Source organism: Gymnoscopelus braueri (assembly GCF_963280865.1).
Source record: "Gymnoscopelus braueri genome assembly, chromosome: 21".
Lineage (NCBI taxonomy): Eukaryota > Metazoa > Chordata > Actinopteri > Myctophiformes > Myctophidae > Gymnoscopelus > Gymnoscopelus braueri.
Window position 1 is genome coordinate 26,752,156 of NC_137623.1, and position 24,880 is coordinate 26,777,035.

At 41.0% G+C, this 24,880-nt stretch overlaps 2 protein-coding genes across 2 annotated transcripts in view; both read right to left on the bottom strand.

Moving 5' to 3' along the window:
* Positions 1-24,880, bottom strand: part of sbspon (somatomedin B and thrombospondin type 1 domain containing) — a 297,594-nt gene that overhangs the window by 73,063 nt on the left and 199,651 nt on the right. The gene's annotated exons all lie outside the window — the stretch shown is intronic.
* The window catches only part of trpa1b (transient receptor potential cation channel, subfamily A, member 1b), a 36,204-nt gene that overhangs the window by 1,299 nt on the left and 10,025 nt on the right, over positions 1-24,880 (bottom strand). Inside the window, exons 9-27 of the mRNA XM_080418509.1 lie at positions 23,744-23,792; positions 21,609-21,708; positions 20,431-20,531; positions 12,621-12,796; positions 10,923-11,087; positions 10,258-10,372; positions 9,777-9,943; positions 9,218-9,308; positions 9,072-9,131; positions 8,852-8,950; positions 7,295-7,365; positions 6,977-7,133; positions 5,960-6,049; positions 3,180-3,349; positions 2,834-2,963; positions 1,994-2,176; positions 1,702-1,770; positions 505-606; positions 218-333 (exon numbers count right to left, since the gene is read on the bottom strand). Coding sequence (XP_080274635.1) covers positions 218-333; positions 505-606; positions 1,702-1,770; positions 1,994-2,176; positions 2,834-2,963; positions 3,180-3,349; positions 5,960-6,049; positions 6,977-7,133; positions 7,295-7,365; positions 8,852-8,950; positions 9,072-9,131; positions 9,218-9,308; positions 9,777-9,943; positions 10,258-10,372; positions 10,923-11,087; positions 12,621-12,796; positions 20,431-20,531; positions 21,609-21,708; positions 23,744-23,792 — 2,211 coding nt within the window. The remainder of the gene's footprint in view (positions 1-217; positions 334-504; positions 607-1,701; positions 1,771-1,993; positions 2,177-2,833; positions 2,964-3,179; positions 3,350-5,959; positions 6,050-6,976; positions 7,134-7,294; positions 7,366-8,851; positions 8,951-9,071; positions 9,132-9,217; positions 9,309-9,776; positions 9,944-10,257; positions 10,373-10,922; positions 11,088-12,620; positions 12,797-20,430; positions 20,532-21,608; positions 21,709-23,743; positions 23,793-24,880) is intronic.

Here is a 24,880-nt window from a genome sequence, read left to right on the forward strand (position 1 = left end):
ACAAAAAGGAGGGGCAGGGGTTGGGGTTTTATGTAGGGAATGCGATTCTGAAAAGGTGGGTTTTGAGTGTGGTTTTAAACATGGTGAGGGTGGGGGCAGCTCTGATGTGATCTGGGAGTGAGTTCCACAGGGAACATTAAATGGTTATTAGTATTTCAAATGCATATTTCAAAGTTACCAGTGTTCTATCTTGTCATTTAACCTCAAGTTTGTTTACCTGTATTTTTGCTTTTGGAGTTCCTTTTCCATTGGAGTGGTTTCCTGTGAATTAGTCTGTAGACGGGGTGCTTCATTCATGTCATCGAACCAGTACATGAATAGCTTCATGTAGAACTGTGTTCATAAGATTAGAAGTGAAACACAATTAACTGGGTACTTCTAATTGGGACTTATGGCCTCAGAGTCAAATGCTGAACCCAAATGAGTAATAAAGATACATCATCAGTCTTTATTTTTCAGCATCAATACAGTTTTCTGTTGCAAAAACATTGAGTCCGTGCACACCTTGGAACACTTGCGGTTGGGGTAGACGATGATGAAGGGTTTGTCTACTCGTTTCATGAACCAATAAGGCAGTTTTTCTTCCAGACCAGTGTGGAGCTCAATCTGAAAGGAGCATGTGAAGTTCTTATTCAAAGTTATAGGAACATTTGGAGAACAAATTAGGACTATGTTGTAACAAGGACTGAGGATCAATATGTGGTGTCTATATCTATCAAACATGCATTTAAATAAATGTATCGCCATCTGCTTTGTTTGGAGGCCCCTCAATGTGTGATTAAAAGTTGGGGTTGATCGGACGATGCAAAAAAAAAGGCACCTCCTGCACAATTTCAAAGGCAATTATAGCCAATCGGAATGGAATATGAAAAATCTGAAATTCTGAATGAGACATGACTCCAGAGATATTGAGTTTTGGATCAAATGTGGAGGATTAGTAGCAAAAAGTATGTTTTAAATTAGAAATGCAAATTTGTGTAAAATCTAATTAGGCTGAAATGGGTGTGGTGTGACTTTTATTGTCATTCCAGACATGTAAGTAAATGAAAGGGTCAAAATTATGTACTCGGGTCCCGTGCATAGTACATAAAATCAGACCTATATAGAAAACACACAATAGATATGGAGAGTTGCGTCCTGATCCAAGGAATCCAGGGGAATTATAGGCTAAAACTTAAGCTGCCTGGTATAACACCACCATGAGGTCAATTTTGAAACATTTGGGATGGAGTTTTCTACGGCCTACTAGCAGTGTAACCTGACTTCGTCAAATGGAAGAAGCTTGTGCATGTAAGTGGTTTCTGAAATTAGCTGCGAACATGCAGACAGACAGACAGACAGACAGAGACACACACACACACACACACGCACACACACGCACACGCGCACACACACACACACACACACACACACACACACACAGTGCGGGAAACAAACTCCAGCTCCTGGCCTTCCGGCCTGGCGGAGATAATTGATATTTCAAAACTATAATAACTCTGCTCTGCATGCCATTGGTTCAAACCACTTTGGTATGGGTGGGTGCAAGGAACAACATGGCCCCTAGAGCCTGCTAGCAGAGCTTTCAGACTATTGTTTAATGAGAAATGGGGCATTCTACGGACACAACATTGGGATAGTTATTACTTTTTAATTTTATTTTTTTAAGACAAATTTCAGACAGTTAATTTGCCTCATACCGACCTGCATGGCAATTCTCTTCAGGGCTGCATTTCTTTGTACTTCAGCAATGTCTCCAACCGCTAAACCAATCTGCAACATTAAAAGTAAGACCATACATTTTCACTGTGTTCAGCAATTACCACAAAGTACCATTTGACTCCCTCATTTTGTAAAAGTCGATGCACCAACAAGGAATCAGTTGATTGAGGCAAGGCACTGAAAAAAATTTCCTACCTATTATGCCTTATTGAAATAACATAAACATGCATTTAGAAAACCGTGGGGTAGAACTATAGAATGAATTCATGCTTACCATTAGGTTCATCAGCAATATTGGCATGACAAAAATAAAGATCACAAGAAACAGATATGTCGCCGGAGCAAATGGAAGCTCATCGTTGAAATCTACATCTAGGAAGTTGTTTTGGTAGTTCAGTTCCCCGACCGTCATCACAAAGGTTTGCATCAGTGAGAGAGGCAAAGTCGAAAATTCTTTCTGCCATGATAAAATAATAATAGTTTATTATTAGATAATTTCTTAAAGCAATTTATTACATACATTTAAACAATGAAGTTAATCAAAATCCAAAGAGACGTTAACAATGATAAACACACTGAGCTTACAGAATACTTGGAATACTTGCGAAATAGTGTAATTGATTTATCAATTACCTAAAAACGTATACATTCTTAAGATGTGTTGTTGTCTGATATTATTCAAGTATTTGTGTCTGGCCACATAGCCTCTTGGTTTTACTCCAAGGTCATTTCTCATGCAACAGCAATCACCTCTACACTAAAATGTATGTGCCTCTGAGTAAGAGGGAAATGAGACAAGATTTGTCAAAATAAAAAATAAGTAATGTCAAGGTAATTGAGAATCAGGCTAATTTAAAATTCTCAACCGTTTCTAATACACCTGATAGAACTGCAGGACACAGCAGACTGCTGTAAATGCTAAGACGCCGAGACAACTAACCAGAAGCTCACTGTGGTCTGAACTAGGCGTGAACTACACTGTAGGCATACATACACACAAAGGTCATGTGGATGTCTGAGACGTTTCGTACCCAGCCAGAAGAAAAGCTAACTATCGCTGTTGGTATGAACCGGTCTTAAAGCTGCAGTGTCTGCTTGTATTTTCATCTCTTACCCCTTTGAGCACCAGTGCATAGAAAACCACACCATAGGCTAAGGTCAGAAGCCCAAACAGTATTAAAATGCGGGTCAATGTCTTCATGATCTCAAAGAGCATCACTACGTAAATCCCAGAATGTTCAAACCTGTGGAAACAGTAGTGAATGGTTAGTAGCCTAGCAATCCTGACAAAGGAATCATGTAGGTTCATTGACCTTTTTCATCCATGGAAGTAAGTAACATTAATTCTGATTGTGTGCATTTAGGTGTTGCTGTACAGAAACACCTAAATGAAACATACCCAGAATTTATACAAAAGAGTTCTGTTTACTGATAAGTTACTGTAATTTGATGGACTCTACCTCCGGAAATAATAGAGGAAGCCAATCCAGGACTGGAAAACTGCCAGTGCCCCAACTTGCCAGTGAATGGAACCTTCAGCATTCAGGAAGAGTGGAATGACAAAGCAAAGTGATGCGATAGCTGCCACCCAGTCAGTCGGGTTGGTAGCATCCTTGAAGTAATTCCAACGCTTTTACATGAAAAAGAGGGTTTTTACAGAAAAAGAAAATAGACACAATTAGGGTCCTGACTTCTGCACCATTAGACTATTGCTGCCTTACTACTCAACATGCCACGTCTCTAACACAATTTCTTTGCCTTTTCTTTTAGTACCAGGTAATAGGATGTACATTTTCTTTCAAATGTTCCAGCAGGGCCAAGCAGGGCGATGCCAAATGGTGATTTCTGACGCTGTTGACTACTCTTGGTCAGATCATTTTAACTGGGAACACACCGACAGACGCATCCATGGATGACTCCATCCATGGAAGCTCGCAAGTTGAGTTGTTGTTGTTATGGACGCCGTCACCCGTTATTGTTTTATATTTGTATTTTTGTATTTGTGTGTGTATAGCCTAATTGCTGGTGTTAAAAATCTGTAAGATTATACTGCATTGTGCTTGCTCTGAGAATGCACATTAATGAATGTACCCTTTATTAGCATTAGGTTCCAGTACCCACAGTGTGAATGCTCAAAACTCAGATCGTTGCGAGACGTGCCGTCGCTCAAAGCATAAATTGACATTTAGTGTATAGTGTATTGTTCCCTAACAATAATTATCTTAACAATGTAAGAGAAATGTTGTTGTTCCAGTTTGTTTAGCTACAGTACACTACTTTTTGGTGGACTGGACTGGACTAGGCTGGGTTGGACTGAACTTGACTGGACTGGACTGGACTGGATTGTTTTGGTTAAAGGGTCTACACCATGAAAATCACTTTTTTCTTGGTTTTTTGTATTTTTTGGGGTCCCCAGTGTCTCTTGTACCCAAAAAAATGTTTTTTTTTAAAAATTCAGTCATTCCTTCTCATTTCATGGATTTCCAGAATGGGCGTGTCTGAACAGGTGATCTCAGAATGGAAATGTTTATGATGTCATAAACATTAATGATGGCAAACCCAATGTTAAATGAAAAGTGCCCGAATCGCTCCGAAACTTTTTCTACCCCCCCTAAGTGGGGGTCTACGAACAAATACTTCGGCTCCTTTTGGCTCCGCCCCCCGGAAGTGGGTGAAACAGGCACCTCAAACACTTGGTGGAATTGTTCAAAAATGTTCAAAGTGTTTTTTTTTCGATTTTGTATTTTTCGTAGATGCTTCTTTTTATGCAGAATTTTTCCTTTTTTTATTTTTTTTATTTTTTTTTTAAATATTTTTTTTTATTAACAGACAGAATTGCTCAGTAGCCCCCCCCTGCACAAGAGGACGTTTTGGTATTGCAGCTGAAAGTGCTGTATAAGCCAGAGACAATTGACCCAAGTGATGAGTATATCTGAGTGATGATTTAGGCTCAAACCTTTTGAAAAAGGTTTGAGGGACATACACCATATGATATTAAATATCAAATATTTTTTTTAAATTCATGGTGTAGCTCCTTTAAACAAAAATGGTCAATGGTCAGTCCCCGCCAGGAAGTGATGCCGAGACACAATCTGAATCAGGACCAGGTGGGACAATGTCAGAAATCTGATGCATTTCTGCAAATGTGATGTTATTTACATAATGAAATGTGGACAGTGTGGACTCAAATATATCCATATCCTAACCCTAGCAGTAACACTATTGAACCCTAACCCTTACATTAACCCTCACTTTTATCTGTGCTTAACCGTATTCACTAGAAAACCTGTGCCTAAACTTAACCACTTGAAAATAGTACTTAAAGGGGCCACACCATGAATTTCATTTTCTTTTGGGGGGGGGTATTTTTTGGGCTCCCCAGTGTCTCTTGTACCCCAAAAAATATTTTTTTTTTACATTCAGTCATTCATTCTCATTTCAGAGATTTTCAGAATGGGCGTGTCTGAACAGGCCATTTCAGAATGGCAATGCAAGTGACATCACTTGCATTGCCATTGCATTGATGCTGGCCAGACAGAATTGCTCAGTAGCCCCCCCCTGCCCAAGAGGACGTTTTGGTATTGCAGCTGAAAGTGCTGTATAAGCCAGAGACAATTGACTTGGGATGAGTATATCTGAGTGATGATTTAGGCTCAAACCTTTTGAAAAAGGTTTGAGGGACATACACCATATGATATTAAATATCAAATATTTTTTTTAAATTCATGGTGTAGATCCTTTAACTCTAACCACTATTAAACAGTGTCTGTAAACTGTACTGCAAATGCCTGCAAGCACACTCAGTTCATAAACACAGCCTTGATAATAATAATATCTCAAATGTATGTAGCGCTTTTCTAAGTACCCAAAGACGCTTTACATTTACCTTCTTATTCTTTAAATAAGAAGGTTATATAGGAGTTAAATAGGAATTGTACATGAGCACAATGTACACGCAAAAAAAAACGTAACATTTTAAGATCAGATGCTGTTAAAAGCCAAAGAGAAAAGGTGAGTTTTAAGTAAAGACTTAAAAATCTCGATGGACTGAGCAGATCTGATGGGTGTGTTGTCTAACCTCAATGTGTTGTCATGGCATCAGGTGCAAACAAATCAGTCTGCTCAAAAAAGTCAGCCCATCATGCTTTCCTGGGGCATACTGTACAGGGCCATAATTTATGAGATGCATCTTTATGGGAATTGTTGACATTTACAACAACAACAACAACAACACACTTACCTGTTGTGATATCTGGATCACTTCCTTCCCTATGGCAAAGATGTTCATGACCAGCACCAGCACCATAGAGACGGACAACAATGGGTCTTGCTGTGGAGTGAAGAAAGAAATGCCTCACATTTAACACACCCACACACGGTGCAACATGATAAAAGAAAGCAACTATTAAACAACCATTAACTTTGGTGACCCTCTTTTAAATGTAACAATTTGTGTGAATGTGTATTTTCAAATGTGATGTGGCATATTGTTGATGTAAAGCACGTGGCAAATGCCACAGAAAGGGCAATAATAATGTAAACATGAGGATTGGCATTCTAACCTTGATGCCAGTGAGCATGATGAATAGCTTACAGAGAGTAAATTAAGTAACAGAACAATGACAAGGTTATTACGGTACCATTGCCATATTATGTGGGGCTGATGCGGTAAGTCATTAAAGATAATAGGACATAAAATGGTCTACTCTAGGCAAAGGCAAGCAGATCTGACCAACAACCAACAAGGCCACATGAATCACTGGTTATTTCTAGCCTATAGAGACAGCAAATGAAAGACGATTAAATACAATGTTGCATCGTTAAATGAATGGATACAGTACATTAGTTACTATGTATTGTGTACTCAGTAGGATGATATCCCCTCTGGTTTCTGTTTTATTCCAGTTGTCTGGCGTATAGTCCTGTTTTGCTTTGTTGAAAGTAGACAATCTTTTAGTCTAGTTTATAAATCTATTAATATTCATGTAGTCATTAAAGTTGCCCTAATAAGCAATTACAGCCTTTTGGACTCACAGAAACATTTTAGCCTTTGCCAACATAGATTTCCATTTTTCATTTTTTCTTTTATGTATTGAAATAACGTTATGCCCTAAACTAATATAAGCATTTTAAGCACACACTTGGCTCAGTGTGAGTGGGAGTGTGTGCCCGTAGTAAGCTCAAGAGCTTCTGCTCTTTTCTATACATTTTCAGCTATTGTACATCAATGATAGATTAACACCATCTCCACCCGTACCTCAGTAAAACGTATGGGCACCATTATGACACCATTATTGCCTCGGTCGGTGGTGTTCAATGTGGGCCTCAGGTTCACTATCAGATGTGTAAGGGGCAGCAGCCCTAACAGGTAAACCAACATGTTGAGCATATGAGCCATGCTCCCATAGGCCAACCTGTAGATGTAAAAAGAATAGAAAAGGCACATACAGAGACATGGAATGCCTTTCAGAGTAAATAACAAGGGATCAGTGGTAGATTTTTCTACCCTGATCTGTTGCAACATGTTAGAATAAGACATACTAATCTCAGGTGTTAAAGCGCATTGAATACCAACCACTTCATGTCCAGGTATTTGTGGCAAACAGGGTGGGTGAGAAGCTCTATGCGTTTATACTGCACCATATGCTGTGGAGAGAAGGATTTAAGTGAGTATTATGTCATTGAGGTCCCCAGGGGAATATTGGGGAGCGGTTAGGTGGTGTACGCACATCCAAGAACGGGTGCTGGATCCAACTGAATAAACATGAACAAAAGAAAAGAGTCCGCACACCGTCTTAATGCTCCCGGCAATTTTATGAATAGAGCGGTCAATATAACAACGTTTCGGCCGGTGTGGCCTTCGTCAGGTATACTGAAAAGTGTGAGGAGATATAAAAAGAACAGAGGAGGGCAGGATACACTAATCACTGAGTGCAAGCACCCGGGGACAACACCCCAATTTGAGAGTCTATGACTCACAAATTAACTCACAGACCTCCCTGAACCATAAACAGAGAGACCACACAGTCAGATATATATGAACATTAAACATAAAAAATGCAAAAAAGCAATTAAAAGACAAGACTAGTATACATGTTACAGAAAAGGTTTGATGTCGAAAAGTACGAAGGGGTCTGTTGGTCTTTCCTACATACCCCAAGCCACAGGGACATTTAACGAGACACCACATTTATGGTACTACAGGTAATCACACCGCGTATCTTGACGGTTTTACCACTGTGGGGATGTGTGTAGGTTTTGCACTTAGTCGTAAAGCCACACTGGGCACAACTCCCACACCTGTAGTTCCCATCGGGAATATCATCCAAAAAGGTGCTTTGTTTTAGTTTGGGCGTATCAGATCTCACCAACTGGTCCCTCAAATTAGGAGGGCGTTTAAAAACCCCAGCTGGGGCTTCTTTAAAGACAGTATTGAGTCTGTGGTCCGATTTAATTATATGCCAATGTTTTCAAAAAAATCAAAGCCCATGGGTGAGTATCTGAGGACACAGAAAGGAGAATTTGCCTTTTGAGGTCTGATTTTAGGTATGAGACATTCCTCTGGCTTTAAAACGATCAACAGCGACATCAACCCATTCCTGTTTATACCCTCTATCTCTAAATCTGTTGGTCAGGTCAGTGGCCTGTGCAATATAGCCAGCGTCAGTGCTGCAGACCCTGCGTGCCCTATGAAACTGACTAATGGGCAGGCTTCGAATCAAATGTGTGGGGTGAAAACTATCCCCTCGAAGTAGAGTATTCCTATCAGTAGGTTTTCGATACAGGTCTGTCTGTATGGAGTTGTCATTTTTTATGACCAACACATCCAGAAAGCTAATGCTTGTGTCACTGAACTCGAAAGTAAATTGTAAATGTTCGTTGGCCGAATATTGGGGAGCAACATGCAGACAGCCATTCAGAAACATGTGAAACAGTTACACGTTATGGTGGGGGATTGAGAGTGTTTGTGTCATGCTTAACAATCTAATACCACTTTGTACAAAAAGTGGATGCAAGTTTGACAGCTGGAGGGCTGTATGCTGATCAGTCAGCCATAGAACACTGAACTGTGTGTGGTTCTTTGTGCATTCTACCACAGTAAAATTGAGTTAAAATAGAGAGGGCCGCTTACATTCAGTGCCTTTAGCGGCTGGAACCGCAGGGTTCTGTCAGTTTTTGAATGCTTCTTCAGTGCAACAGGCGCCTGGAGCCATTGGAAGTTGTATTCGATCTGCACCACAGAAAGAAACATATTTTTGCTTTGCAGTTTCTGCAAGCGTTACAACTCTGATGTCAAGAAAATGTGATATGGGAACGCTTTGTTTTGATTTTGCAACTTGTCAGTGAGATACATTGTACTCAGGACTGCTGGAATCGTCACCGGACTCTATCATACAGTGGTCCAAGAGGTACTATGTGAAAAAAGGAAGATAGCATTTAGTTAAGACAATGGACCCTGGCCTGGCCTGCTGCTCGTGTCTATTTTTAGTCTTTATACCTTGCACGTCTCAGGCAGAAACTCAATCATGTCGTCTACTGGACATCGATGGGCACCGCCAAACTTGAACGACCTCATGGCATCAATACATCTGAAAAAACGCATATATGTAGTAAACACACATATTGAGCATGTAGACATAAGATGAGCTGATTACTATTAGAATGTCATCAGTCCTGTCTATTTGTTTGTTTACTTCCTTATTTGTTTGGATGGGTGTTATTTTCATGAAACTTGGTAGGAATACTCAGTAGACTGCCCTAAAGACTAGCCCAATTCCCCAGTCTTTTCTCATCTCAGAGGAGAAAATCCTGGTATCGACCTAATGCAGAGAATGTCTATAAGGCGGGACTTCCGTTGTATGCACTTCCCCCGGAAGCTTTTTTTTTTCTTTCTTTTTTTTTCTCCAACCAATCACAACATGGGTTTCATGCACGGGGTAATGTAAACAGCTCATAACAGACATACTGTAGAACAAAAGATGTTGGTGTGGGCAACATAAGGATACTGTACATTAGTTTATTATTTAACAGCTCAGAGACAGTTGCATACAACATACCTGTCGCTGTCGATCACAGCATTGACCACATCCTTTTTCCCATCTCTCACTGCGGCATGTAGAAAAGAAGCATCGTTCTTATTTAACAGGAACTCTGCCCCCCGGGTCAGCATGAGGTTCACCGCAGCCACGTGTCCTTCTTTGGCTGCGATGTGGAGTGCTGTGTTCTGGTGTGACAACAACACACAAGACCATACATATACTGTATGTGCAGTTTGCTGTATGTAGTACATGTATATGTCTTTAAATCTGACTCAGAATCTATTACTAACTAAATGTGCTGCCAAACATGCTAATTCTAACCACTTGAACCCTAGCCTAGCGTCCCTTCTGGGGGCGAACATTCGGTTAGAGAGTAGAAAGAATAATAAAGCAGCGGATCTAGCATAGAGCCCTGGGGGACATCGGTCAACTACTGTACGTATATAGGGTTTAAGTGGTTAATGTATTCGACTTGAACAGTGTTCAATGATTTGCAGACCCCATCCTCGTCCGGTTTGTCCAGTAACTTGATGTTGGCTGACAGGAGAATGTCCATTGTCTGTGTGTATCCCTCTGAGGCAGCATGGTGCAGACATGTCCAGCCCTTGTAATCACTGCATATACAAGAGACATAATATATCCTCCTTTTGTTACATGTGCCATGACAACCTTATACCAATAAAAGATAGCCATGCGTATAGTTTCTAAATCCTTCAGCACTGCATGTAGGCTGTGCCAAGGAGTAGGGGTGAAACGGTTAATTAGTTGACCTAATCGATTTAATCAGTTTTAAAAAAGATACTTGATTTTGATAATAATCGATTTTCAAAAATGGCAAAAACAGCCGATACAAGCTCACAACACGTTTGATTTTTGCATGATGCTGTAGCACTTTGCAAGTATGAAATAGGGCATACTGTTAGTGATTAATCAGACTAATTGATTTATAATCAATTCACATTTTAATAAGAAACCTATTAACATTCTTTCATGTTGAATTGTTGCTATAAAATATACAAAAAACATGCTTCTCGATTATTCGATGAATCAAAAAATGAATTGATAGAATAATCGCTAAAACATAATGGATAGTTAGCCGTACCAATGTGCACAGCAGTGAGTGAAGGTGTGCGAGTATGTTTATACATGTCTGCGTGTGGTTACCAAAGAAACAGGGCCCCTTTTTGTAGAAGTAGTGCCACCACCTTCGTGTGTCCTCCTCCTGAGGCCAGGTGGAGTGGAGTCAGGCCACGCTTGTCCCCTTCGTTCAGCAGACGAGAGTCTGTGATGGTCTCCAATAACCGGTGGCAGGTGCTGATGCGTCCATATCTGAACAGGCCATACAGCCAAAATGACAGAATAAGAATAAGAAGCTTTCTTGTCACATCACACATTTACAGGAGCTCCATCAGTTGTCGTTTTTCAAGAAAGGGGAAGAAAAATAATAGAGAGGGAAAATGGGATAGAAGCAGCTAGTCAGATAATCAAAAGTTCAAGGATGAGTGAAGAAAAATTAATATACAGTACAGTTACAAAGTAGCAGCAGATGCAGACGTGTACACAAGGTGCATTAGTAAAGAAAGTAACAGATAGGACATAGGCCATAGGCCTTTGTGCAAAAGTAGTCTTATGTGTAAATAGTCTTAAATAGTGGAAATAGTGGAACATAAGGAAGTTGTCCACATAAGGAAAGTAATCCACGTAAGAAAATCAATCTACATGAAAGGAAGGTAGTCCAACATAAGCAAAAGTAGTCCAGTATAAAGACATTCAGTGCACCAAACCGTTTAAAAATGATCATAATAATGAGATCAGAATGGTATCAAAACTCGTATGGTCAAACTTTTCTTCCCCCATATTTTGGATGAAAAAACTGAATGAAAATATGATGAGTGGGTGTGTCGGGCAGAGAGCTGGAAGGGCAGAGCTGAATTGATATGCTCTACTAAGTGTACTATGGTCCTTTGATGTTCCTTTGTGTTCGTTCTTGCAAGAGGACCGAACCATGATGTAAGAATATCAATTATATTACAGCAGCCAGAGCCGTCTCGTTGCCCTCTCGCTCCAATTCAGCCATCCAGTCATCCACACCATCCATGTTTAATGTGCACTTATTTCACTCTTAGTAACTATTCCATTACACAGGATCCGTGCCTGATGATTGAATTCTATTGTAGAGGGGAAATGCACTATACTGCAGTTGATTAATTGATTGGATAAATGGTTATTGTACAATTGATTGGGTCTTGTCATAGCAATTCGTCCTGAAATGGCTTTTGAGTATAAAAATGTTGAGACAAGTTTTTTGAAGCTTCATGGCTCATTCTTCATTCGTCTACAGAAATGTAATTTATGGCCATAATAACTAGATAGTAACTCAAAGATTTTTGGAAAGGAAATTCTATGAAATATTTGTTATACCCTAGCGCTGAGATCAATCAGTGTTAAAAATGTTATCTAGACAAGAAATGCAAAAGTTTATAGGCTGAATCCATCCTAGAAGAGATTAACTTAATGTAGTGGCATACTGCATTATTCTCCTCAAGAATAGTCCCTGAATTTACAGTAGGACCTTGATCTAGGAATGTCCTACATTTACTGTAGAAGTGCTCCTTCTGCAGCAACTGCATCATGGGATTTGTAAAAGGAGAATACTGCATGGAGAAATGCTGATATGACGGTACTCCATTATACAATATGGTATGTGCACATGGCATGTAAAAGAGATAAAATTAGCGAAACATAGCTGAGGATGCAGGTAGTTCAAGCGACTGCAGTGCGCGGATAATCCGTCAAATTTCAGGTGCATTTGGTTTGGAGGCATGAAAAATTGGTGCTGCTGGGGGTGGATATCCAACTCACTGGGCTGCAAAGTGGAGGGCAGACTTCTTGTCCTTGGACTTGTGCGCGAGGCAAACCTGTCCTGAGAGGCCCAGCATGTTCTTCACTGACTCATGGACCCCGAGTCTGCAGGCGTAGTGCAGGGGAGTGCAGCCTTCGTTGTCCTCGCTGCACAGTAGCTCCTTCACACAGTTACGCTAAAGGGAGATACATTGTAAACAAACACACTGTTTTACGTACAGTATAGACAGGTTTTGATTTGTAAAAGATTCTCAACCACTTAATCCCTATGTACTTTCCATACGACAAATATCGAAAATAAAATAGCTGATCTGCAAGCTCAAACGCATCACATCGTGACGTGTTGTGAGCTTTTAGATAGGCTAATTCCTCTATCTTTTAAATGAAATAAAACATTTTCGACATCTTATTAAACTATACTATAGGTTCGGGCCTCTCACACCAACGCCGCTCTGCCGATCCGACCAATATGCCCATATATGGAGATCTCTGTATCTGTCAGTCCTTGTCCCTTCTATGCCCATATATGGAGATCCCTGTCATCAGTATATGCCCGTATATGGGCATGCCCCCTTTTGTGCTCATATATGGACCTGACTGATTTATTTGCGCTTGATGCCATGACGACACATTGAGGTTGGACAACACACTCCATATTTGGGCGTAACTGCATTCCATATGGTTATGGCTGAGTCATAGTGACATGAGTGTGACGAAGTGGTCCGCCGGCCGCCCGCCGGCTGGTCCTTCCTTAAGCCAATTTTGATTTACTGTAAGAAGACTATGCGGCTACGTGGCCCTCACGTCTAGAGTTCGGGACATCTAGAGTTCGGGCCACTACGCGGCCCTCACACTTACGTCGCACCACCGACCACCGATATGTCTACGTCATATAGTGTCAGGGCTTTGTTAGAGTACCGTTGTACCCGTCTGTCTGTGTCCCGTTTATGCCCATATATGGAGATCCCTGATGTCATTAGTATATGCCCATACCATGTATATTGGCATATTGGTTGGGTCGACGGTTCTGGACAACCGCATGTCCGAACGACTCAGCGGCGGGCACCGCGCTCCCTCGAGTCCTTGCCAATGCGTGCACCGAGTTTGAATTTGGTCCCATACGGTATATGCACATGACCATATATGGGCATAGCGGTCGGATCTGTGGCTCTGGACAACCAGATCTCCATTTATCCAGTGACACGATAGTTCATGTAGACACGGAGGGCAGTATGTTTATAATATTCATTCATACTCCCCGGACCCCCCCCATTCGTATAGTAATTCAGTCGTACTCCTTTAAGTCAGTACGTGTCAAACTCCTGTCATCTCATTTGCTACAGTTAACTCACTCACGCCCTCATACCCACAGTGCAACTCTGGAGGTTCATTTAAGCAGCCTCAGTTCTCTATTCATTCTACGTGTTAGCTGTCAGTGCGGTCGTTCAGCTGTCAGTGTTAAAAAACGTACTTCGCTGTCTAAGCGGTGTGTTCAGCTGCTTGTTTCAAATTTCACATTGGTTCGGGTGGTTTCAAACTTTTCATCTACTTGTTTGCTGCAACTCACCAGTAATCGCGGATTGTGCTCGTTATTGTCATTGAATTCATCTGCAGGAGTGTCATTCTGATCACGAATAGCAGTTGTGTTTGGGTGAAAGATCAGGTGGGGCACGACGCTAAACAGCGTGGTTCATAGTGGATGTCACTGGTTTCATTGTCGCTGCTTTAAGTCTGTAACGTATCCTGGTAATTTTCAACACAAGTCGACATCGAGGCGGATCTGCGCTGCGAGTCATTTCTGTGAACACAGCCACATCCAAGCTGCTTGCAGTTATTTCCTGATCGTCTTCAATGATCTTTCATGCCAGGTGATGCTATTAATCTTCTCTGTGTGTGATCATTATGGAGATTAAGGTCATCGTGTATGTGATTATTTTGTGGTGTTAAATAGCGTCGGGTCAGGTAGACGGGAGTTTGGTTTAAACGCACACACATTCTCACACACAAACTGTTGACGAGTCAACGTGAAGTAACCAGAACCATAGAGGGAGAGAGTTCCGTCACTATTTGATCCCGCTGCAAAGCTGGTTGCTATAGTTCCTAACATTGGAACTTCTCCATTGAGATAGTCAGAGCGTTTCTGCATTCCATTCTATGGGAGTCTATGCTAGTGTTGTCACTCTCACACTAGATCACGCTGGGAGTATACAGGAAGTGGCTCTCAGCAAAGCATTATGGGTAATGTAGTCCATGCAACCGCCACATTCATAGTATATTAGGATTAGTTAGTTTAATTCTACTGTGTTAGAGTAATGTGAAGAGGCAAGAGTGATTCTTAACTGGATGGTGGAATGTGCAGGCATTATGGTAATGTTAACTAGGCAGTGTTATGTTAAGTAGGTACTTACTAAACGGGATATTCAAGTATATAATCCACTCAGTGAAGCTGTTGATCCTTTCTGTTGGGTTATTCAACTCATTTGTCCCTTAAGTTACAGGTAGCAATAAGGGGGGTTTAGTTTGTAGATGCTCAACTAGATAATTACTGTTGCCACCGAGTTTGCTTTTAGAGTTGTTTCCAAGGTCAGTGTAATAGGTTCTTATACTAGAAGTACTGTTCCTGAAGAAACTGTGTGGGATATCTAAGGTTGTTTATAGTATTAAGTATTGATGGTAAAGGTATTAAAGTGTTAGTAGTGTTAAAGGTTAAAGTATTAGTAGTTTAAGGTTTTAAGTATTAGTAGTGTTAAAGGTTTTAGAGTTAAGTATTAATAGTCTTAAAAGGTTATGGTTCTAAGGTTAAGGCTCTAAGGACGTTTATTAGGTAATTGGTATTAAATAATGAATAAAGTTAAAGGGTAAAGTATTAGTAGTGGTAAAGGTTTAAAGAGTAAAGTTTATTTGTGGTAAAAGTGTTAACGTTAAGGTGGTAGTAGTGTTTAAAGGTTAAGGTCCTATAGGTTTAAATTTTAAAGGTGTTAAGGCGCTGTTGTCTATTAGAACTGACTTTATGTTCGTAGTTTGGCGCCCTCTAGTGACACTGGGGTAATTGTACCTTTTCTTGTGGGTTTGCGACCCTAGTGGACACTAATTGTTCCTAGTAAACTCAGTTCAGTCTGAGTCTTTATACCATGCGGTTCCAGTGCATCGCCTTATCTTCCCACTTCAGTTATATGCTTGGAAGTATCGTTGTAGGCTAACTTATTTGCAATCATATGCTGAGATGCTTGTGCATTGTAGCCATGTGGCGTTCGATTATCTTGATTTCCCCAATGCAGAGTTGTGTTTGGCACTGGGCTAATGCTAGCATCCAGGTTGTTTGTTTCATGCTAGCTAATGCTAGTTTCCATTTCTGGTAGCCTTATGCTTGTGTTATTTCATTGGATGTATGTAGTGAGCATTATTTATTGGTGCTACCCCTCATGATTGTTTCAGTTAAAACTGGTTTGGAATTTTGGTTGGAGAGGTATAAGCATTCAAACTTTACACTGCTTCTTATCGTCTCTTCAAGCTACTGTTGGCTGTCTATTGTGTACCACCTCACGCGTTGAGAGGTCATAACATGGCACTAATTATTCATTAGGTTGGATTGTATATTATATATACGAATGAATTAACTTGGATGTTATCTTCTCTTTTAGCTTAACCATGTCATTGTAAGGGATATTTGTTCATTGCTTGATCTCATTCTGCTTCTGTTTTCTGTTTCATGAGCGACTGCCCATTATGGTGCTCCAAGGTTGATGATGGCATGACCTTCGGTCCACCATGGATGCTGGGAATCTTCAGGTTCTGGGTTGCTGCCAGTCTTCATTTTTACTGCAGCGCCATGGTCATTGCACAGCAGTAATCAAGATCACCTCGGTGGTATACCTGGATCTACTTCTGCTGAAGCCATGAGAGGCAGGTCATTCATTAATCAAATCTAAAACTCATCCTGGTTAAGTCTACTGAAAGCCTTGTCGGCTGCTCACTGCTTGATCTGCGTATCCACTCACACTCAATGTTATAAGGATTCAGCGTCTATACAATTCAGGTGTATAATATCAAATGGTATGGATTGTTAATGATCTTGGATATTTAAGTAGTCTGGGATGGTTGCTTTGAGCTAATTTCATGGATATTCAAATCGCTACATTCCACGTTGGGGTTGTGATATTGTGAAATATCAATTAAATCATGATTTGACTCAAGAGTAGCGGTGGATCACTCGGCTCATGTTTTGATGAACGCAGTGAGCTGTGAGAAGTAATGGCAATTGCAGGTCACATTAATCATCGGATTACGTTTTATTAAGTGGAGAAAGGAACTATCTAATGTATATATTGTGTAGATATTGTTTGGAATTAGTTCTATCAGCATCTTATGGGTTCTTAGATATGGGAAATGCATTGCTTTGCACTGAAAGCTCACATGTTTCAATTAAGCACTCCTAATCAGTTATCATCCTAATGGAATATCATTTATTGTAAGAACTGATACCGCTTTTTGTCCGTTCTTTTCTATGTCTGCTACCTGAAATGGAGGTTAATCCTGGAGGAAATGATCCTGTCGTCTTGGATGATGGGAAGGCATGTCAAGGGCGTGGTTTGCTGCCAGGCTGTGTTCAGTGTGCCAGCAATGTGGACTATGCCCCAAGCGTATACTCCTCACTTCTTTCGGATCGGCGCAGCAACCTCAGCAGCATTGTTGGTCTTTATTCACTTAAAAGCCACGGGTCCCTGGTCGTCTGCTGCTTACGAACATTATATTCGTTTAAATACGGATGAAATTCTTGCAGCTCAAAAAGCTATGAGTGTTATGTGTGATCAATTATGGAATAATTCAGGAGTTGCATAATTGATCGTGTGTTAAGTATTGCTCTTGTCAGAGCGCAGGTTGGGGGTCAGGTACATTTAAGGGATGGTAAATCACTAAGGTGGTAAACCACTAGTAGCATGGTCGTGTTGGGTCTCACGTTGCTACAGTGGTATTAATGATGGGTGGTAAACCACTAGTAGCATGGTCGTGTTGGGTCTCACGTTGCTACAGTGGTATTAATGGTAGGTGGTAAAGTAGCATGGTCGTGTTGGGTCTCACGTTGCTACAGTGGTATTAATGGTAGGTGGTAAACCACTAGTAGCATGGTCGTGTTGGGTCTCACGTTGCTACAGTGGTATTAATGATGGGTGGTAAACCACTAGTAGCATGGTCGTGTTGGGTCTCACGTTGCTACAGTGGTATTAATGATGGGTGGTAAACCACTAGTAGCATGGTCGTGTTGGGTCTCACGTTGCTACAGTGGTATTAATGGTAGGTGGTAAGTAGCATGGTCGTGTTTGGTCTCACGTATGCTTAATGTGGTATTAGGATAATAGTAAACCATTAGTAGCATTGGTCGTGTTTGGTCTCACGTTGCTACTGTGGTATTAATGGTATGTATGGTAAGCCACTAGTAGCATTGGTCGTGTTGGGTCTCACGTTGCTACAGTGGTATTAATGGTAGGTGGTAAACCACTAGTAGCATGGTCGTGTTGGGTCTCACGTTGCTACAGTGGTATTAATGGTAGGTGGTAAACCACTAGTAGCATGGTCGTGTTGGGTCTCACGTTGCTACAGTGGTATAATGATAGGTGGTAAACCACTAGTAGCATGGTCGTGTTGGGTCTCACGTTGCTACAGTGGTATTAATGGTAGGTGGTAAACCACTAGTAGCATGGTCGTGTTGGGTCTCACGTTGCTACAGTGGTATAATGATAGGTGGTAAACCACTAGTAGCATGGTCGTGTTGGGTCTCACGTTGCTACAGTGGTATTAAGGGTAGGTGGTAAACCACTAGTAGCATGGTCGTGTTGGGTCTCACGTTGCTACAGTGGTATTAATGGTAGGTGGTAAATCACTAAGGTATGGTAAGCCACTAGTAGCATGGTCGTGTTGGGTCTCACGTTGCTACAGTGGTATTATTATGGTACACCATTAAGCATTGGTCGTGTTGGGTCTCACGTTGCTTAATGGTGGTCTAGAAGGTAGGGTTATTATTGATAATCACTAAATAGTATATTCCGTCTATATCAGGTCACCGCTCGGGCGAGCGTGACTTGCCTGAAGGGTTTGTATTGCTGCCATCATATAGAGGGAATTTGACATTGCTGTCTATACACATAGTTATTCATAATTTATAGTCTATTTCCTTTAACATCAAAACACAGTAGTGTTTTGCCAAAATGTGCATCTAATAGTCGCTGCTGGCGCAGAATATCGGCTTAGATGTGAAGGGCATCTCGGTATGCATTTAAAGGAAATGCGTCATTGCTGACACTCACATAGTTAATTCATGTAGCATATTTCATTTAGTTCAAAGGGTTTTAAATGAAATTGCGTCACTTCGATGCTTTAACTGATAAACATTCTCATATAGATTAAGGTGTGGCGCTGTATTGCTCACTGCAAGTGAGCGTGTGTTGGGGGTTGTGATTGGAGATCTGTGTCATGTTTGCACAGGAATCGTTTAATATCACATGAGCAGAGTCACACCGCCAAACTTGATTGCAACATTATTGCATATATGAGTAATGGTTAATATGGTATATGGTTAATAAATGGTAAATGGTTCACTAACTGTCTGGTTATTTCTGAGCCGAAGTGTCTAAATGAAATCCAGTGACACGATAGTTCATGTAGACACGGAGGGCAGTATGTTTATAATATTCATTCATACTCCCCGGACCCCCCCCATTCGTATAGTAATTCAGTCGTACTCCTTTAAGTCAGTACGTGTCAAACTCCTGTCATCTCATTTGCTACAGTTAACTCACTCACGCCCTCATACCCACAGTGCAACTCTGGAGGTTCATTTAAGCAGCCTCAGTTCTCTATTCATTCTACGTGTTAGCTGTCAGTGCGGTCGTTCAGCTGTCAGTGTTAAAAAATCCTCCACCTCCCCGGCCTCCTCCCTGTGGCTTCTGGTTGGTGGGATGTTCCATAGATGGTTGTTATGGTGGTGGTATGCATTAAGGGTTAAATTGATGTTGTTTATGTTGTGTTATATTTTGTATGTACTGTTGTTATATGATTATTGTTGTGTTATAGCTACTGTTATGCTCTGCTCAGGGGGTTGTGATTGGAGATCTGTGTCATGTTTGCACAGGAATCGTTTAATATCACATGAGCAGAGTCACACCGCCAAACTTGATTGCAACATTATTGCATATATGAGTAATGGTTAATATGGTATATGGTTAATAAATGGTAAATGGTTCACTAACTGTCTGGTTATTTCTGAGCCGAAGTGTCTAAATGAAATGCCTATATACGGGCATATTGAGTTTGTTTATCCTGTCCTGAAAAACAGAGGTTTGTGCCTGTCGAAGCCAAACCATATATTACTTTTCACTCTCATGTGTACAGTATCACACCATTGAGTCAGCTGTGAATTGATTAGCCTCATCTCATTCTTGTCTCATACTCGCACTGGAGAATTTGACATGGTTGTAGCTTTTAGCTAAATGTCTGAATGTTTTTAATAACTATGATTTGGCTCAGTGAGTGCGTAATGAACTTCCCCAGCTGGCCTTGAGCCAATGTAGAAAAGCCTCAGGCAAATTGTTGAATAAATAAATAAAGAATACACTCAGTTTCTTTTAACCGCATTCAACCTGGCATCCCTATTTTGGCACATTCAAAATTCTTCACAAGTTGTGAGCTTGTGGATGTGCTACCTTCGCAATGTGTCATATGATGAAGTATATAGGGCTTAAGTGGTTAAAGGGCATCCTTCTCCAAGCTAAATACGTCCAGTGACATTGAAATGGTTCTAACTAACTCAGGATACCTGTAGGACCTCCTCTGTTAGATGTTTCAGACCCTTGGGTTGCAGGATGGCAAGGTGAAGAAAGTTACACCCAGATCTGTCTTTCATATTCACGTTCGCCCCTAAAAGACAAACAGACATGATGCGGGCACAGGCATGCAAACAGAAAGCAGTCAACTGGAATTACTTGTGCTCTTTACAGTGCACTTGATAATTCCGGTCAGTGTTTCCCAAACAGCGGGTCGGAACCCATTTTCGGGTCACAGACCTATTTTTATGAGTCACAAGTAAATATCCCTTTTTCGTTTCCTGTTTTTCTTTTTGAAGTAAAAAAAAATTGAAAGTCATTTAAGTCATTTTACCAGAAGGAGCGAGTGCATTTTACGGCAGCGGAACTGCCGCGGAACTGCCGGTGGAGGAGCGGCAGTGACTGCCGGCGGTGCAGCGGAACTGCCGGTGGAGGAGCGGCAGCTGCCGGCAGTGACTGCCGGCGGTGGAGCGGCAGCTGCCGGCGGAGCAGCGGAACTGCCGGTGGAGGAGCGGCAGTCAACTTCTTTTTTCCGCCGATAAAGTATAGTTTTGGACCATGACGGAGGCGCGCCGACTCAGCAGACCTTGAGGCCAAGGAGTCGCGCCCGAGCGCCTCCAGGCGCGAGTGCCCGCGACGACCGGCCGATGGTCTGCTAGTCGACTAAGCGCCGTCCGAGTTATGTACCGATAGGCACAGAATCGTAAATAATATTGGTGGGGACTGCGTTTGCCCCACTGACTGCGTTTCGCTACACAAACGCAGCACACGCAGCACACTCCGCGGCAGATCCGCGGCAGCCGCCGCTGCCGGAAAATGCACTCGCTGTCCCTCCATTTTACACAAGAACTTGATACATTTAAAAACAAAAACAAAACAAAAATCTAAATCTATGTAAAAAACTAAACGTAAGAAGTAGTGAAAATAGCTGATCTACATTGGTCGGCTATCGGCTATTTTCAGCTATAATTTCACTAGTTTGGGTCACAGGGAGACTGCTGGGTTTCTCTTTTGGGTCTTGAGCGAAAAAGTTTGGGAACCACTGCTGTAACTAATTGGAGCATGGACCATATTTAACCCCCATTTCCCCACCCACAGCCCCAAGTATAACACAGGAGCGATTCAATTGCCGGTGGTGGTGGTGTACTGTAGTACTGTACTGTAAGCTTACCTTTTGATAGTAACAGTGCAACAGTTTTCCATGCACCGCAGTTAGTAGCCAGCAGAAGGGGACAGTGGCCCTTACAATCAATGCTGTGAATGTCTCCACCCTAAACAAGGAATATGTACATAAACATGGAGATTCAGTCGAGCTCTTCCAGTTTCTCAAGACGTCTCGCTCTCTGAAGATGTACTGGGCTGACATGACATTTATTGAAAATAAATAGGAAATGACAAGAGACAGATCCATTGACAGAGTTCATAAAAAACATATTAACATATTAACAACATAACACATTATTATTAAAAGATGAGCAGAATGTTATTTAATTGTAATCAGTCAATCATTTTGTCATTGATGAATTTATGTTCTGCTTTTTTATGGTAGTTATTTTGTATCCTTCTAATTGGTATTTTTAATTGTGCAGCTGCTTAGCAGAATTGAACATCAGTATCTCAAAATTAGAGATTATTAAGCCTCATCTGAGCCATCAGAATTTTAGTACTGTGGCACTATACTGCTAAACCCTGAGTTGTAGCACCTTGTTGAATGCAGCTGTTAGAGAGACTGCTGTTGTCCTATACTGTAGTTCGCTTCCTGAATTTTAATCATGTGAATATCATATGACATTCTTTGGCTCTATTGGTGCTGTAGGCTAGTGCACGCCACGTCCTTTGTGTATGAGACAGTAGTCAGCCGAATAACAATGAGATTGTTTACTGTATGTTCAAGTCTCACGTGGAGCATGATGGCTTAGCATGAAATGCGATATATTGCCCAAAGGCACAAATGGTAGACTGAGAAATGCAAAATAAACAAAACAAAAGGAAAGCTCTGCACACAAAAAGGCTTTACAGTAGATACAGAGAAGGGTCTCAAGCAGAACCTTATTAAGTTACAGTGAGGCTCCATCTCCCCAAGTTCTTCCTCTGGTCTTGTGTGACTTTACTGACACATCATTATTCTCAGGATGTCAGATAATTGTAGTTTATACAAACTGCATATATCTATTAATATAATATTTTTGTCTGATAATATTTGCCTTGAGATATTGTTACCGATATGTGATTTTTGCATTCTGTTATATTGTTTATATTTCTGAGGTCAGAATCGATTGTGATCTTATAAATAAATGTAATTCGCCTACTGCTAGACCTAATGAATCTCCTTGCTGATTCAAAACATCGTCTGTGTGGCCCGGCCCGCTGGCGTAGCGGTCCGGGCACCTACACTAGCCTACAATGTAGCCTGATAACGCATTGCGGGCTCGAGTCCCGATCCCGACGGCCTTTGCTGCGCGTCACTCCCCATCTCTCTCCCTATCTCTCTCTTCCTGTCAGCCTACTGTCCTATCTATAATAAAGGCATAAAAGCCCCCAAAAAGCAATAAAAAAAACATTGCCTGTGTGTGTGTAGCCTATAATGAAGTTGTGGCTGTAAGCTTGATGCTGCCTCTGTTGACTGAGAAATAATGCAATACTTATCAGAGAGACTACTGAAAAATGTACTTTTATTTTCTCTGGGACCTATTTATTTATCTCTCAGACACCAGACCTTCAACAAGCCACTCTCCAGAATGAAAGGCATGCCAGCAGGACAGTCATATAGGAGCAGGGTCTTTGTGAGACAGTAGCAATGCATTGCTGTCGGGTGGAAACCTCATGTCCAAAACTGTTAACTTTTCAGGATGAAAACAAGAAGCAAAAATAGCAGATCTACAAGCTCAAAAACTTGTCGCATCGCAACTTTTTGTGTGACACTGTAGTATGACGAGGTAGGGCATTCATTTGCGAAAAAAACATAAAATGTTCAAATATGGAGATAAGAGGTTTCTGTCCGACAACAATGAATAATGTCATGTGTGGTGGACATTTTAATTACAGTACAGGAGGCAATTTGACATCCTCTTCATGTGTACAATGACATGCCCACAATTAATGTGCATTAGTCAGTGCACTGAATTGGACTTTGGCTCACGGTTAACATCTGAGTTCTAATACAAATGTAGTATGACAACACTATAAAATGTGACATCAGTCCCATGCCCCTGTGTGTGTGCGTACGTTTGTTTGTTTGTGTGCGTGTGTGTGTGTGTGTGTGTGCGTGCGTGTGTGTGTGTGTGTGAGTGTGTGTGTTATATTTACCATAGAAATTAGGTACTCTGCCAATTCAGCGTGGTCAAATATAGCAGCCCTGGAAAAGTAAACACAATCTGTTGTAAAGCAGCTTGTTTTTACATTATTCCTCTGTAGTCTACAGCCAGCTTTGGAAGTAACACATAATGTAACTTTGCAACACATAATTGCAAAGTATTGTCAAGTATCAATTGGTACATTACTTTCAAGAAACTGTTAATAATAGTAATATTTTGAAGGTAACTTTGCCAACACTGCCTACAATAACAACGGCAGCAACAACACAGCACGTGACTTTTTACATAATATCGCTAGAACGAGGGTAGATTAATTCTGTTCTGTTAAAGCACGACATACTGTAATGCACATACTGGACACAAACAAAGGGATTTGATTCTATGCTTTGACTTTCATTAATGAATTCTTGGTATTGCGATGACATTTCTCATTCGGAGAGAGACTTAAGGGGTGGAAAGGGTGATTTCCATGGTTGAGGGGTACGTCTTCCGAGAGCTGATTATCCAGAAATAGCTTAACCACAGACCCTGCCATGCAAATTTCCTAACTCTATGATTAAACTGGACCAGTAAGGGTGTATGACTAAGGGAAGGAGGGAGCATGGGTTTTAAAGGAGTAGTTCACCCAAAAAATATTTTCTATCAATTACACACCCAATGAAGCATTGAATTATTGGTGATTTTTTTAGTTTTTGTCACATTCCTGAGCCAATAATTTGATGATGATAATAAAGATGCTAATGTGTCCGGTAGGAGACTCAAAGGAGACTCTTTGTGTCGCCTACCGGAGAGACCGCTGGTCATCAAAGTATTGGCTTAGGAATGCGATCAAAACAAAGAAATCTCCATGAATTCAATGCTTCATGGGGTGTGCAATGGATAGACAATAAGTAATTTTTTGGGTTAACTACTCCTTTAACCACATGAACCCTAGTTCATGCAGTGAGAAAGAGTAAGATTCTGGACAAATTAAATTATTTCAGTAATTCTAATGTTTAAAGTGCAAGAAAATGTCCAATATAAAAACTATACATTGTTTTAGCCCAACCATAACAGAAGAGCAGTGCAAACCATGGAACAACATTTTAGGGTAAGGGTTAATTTAATTCCAATTTCTTTCCTTAAAGAG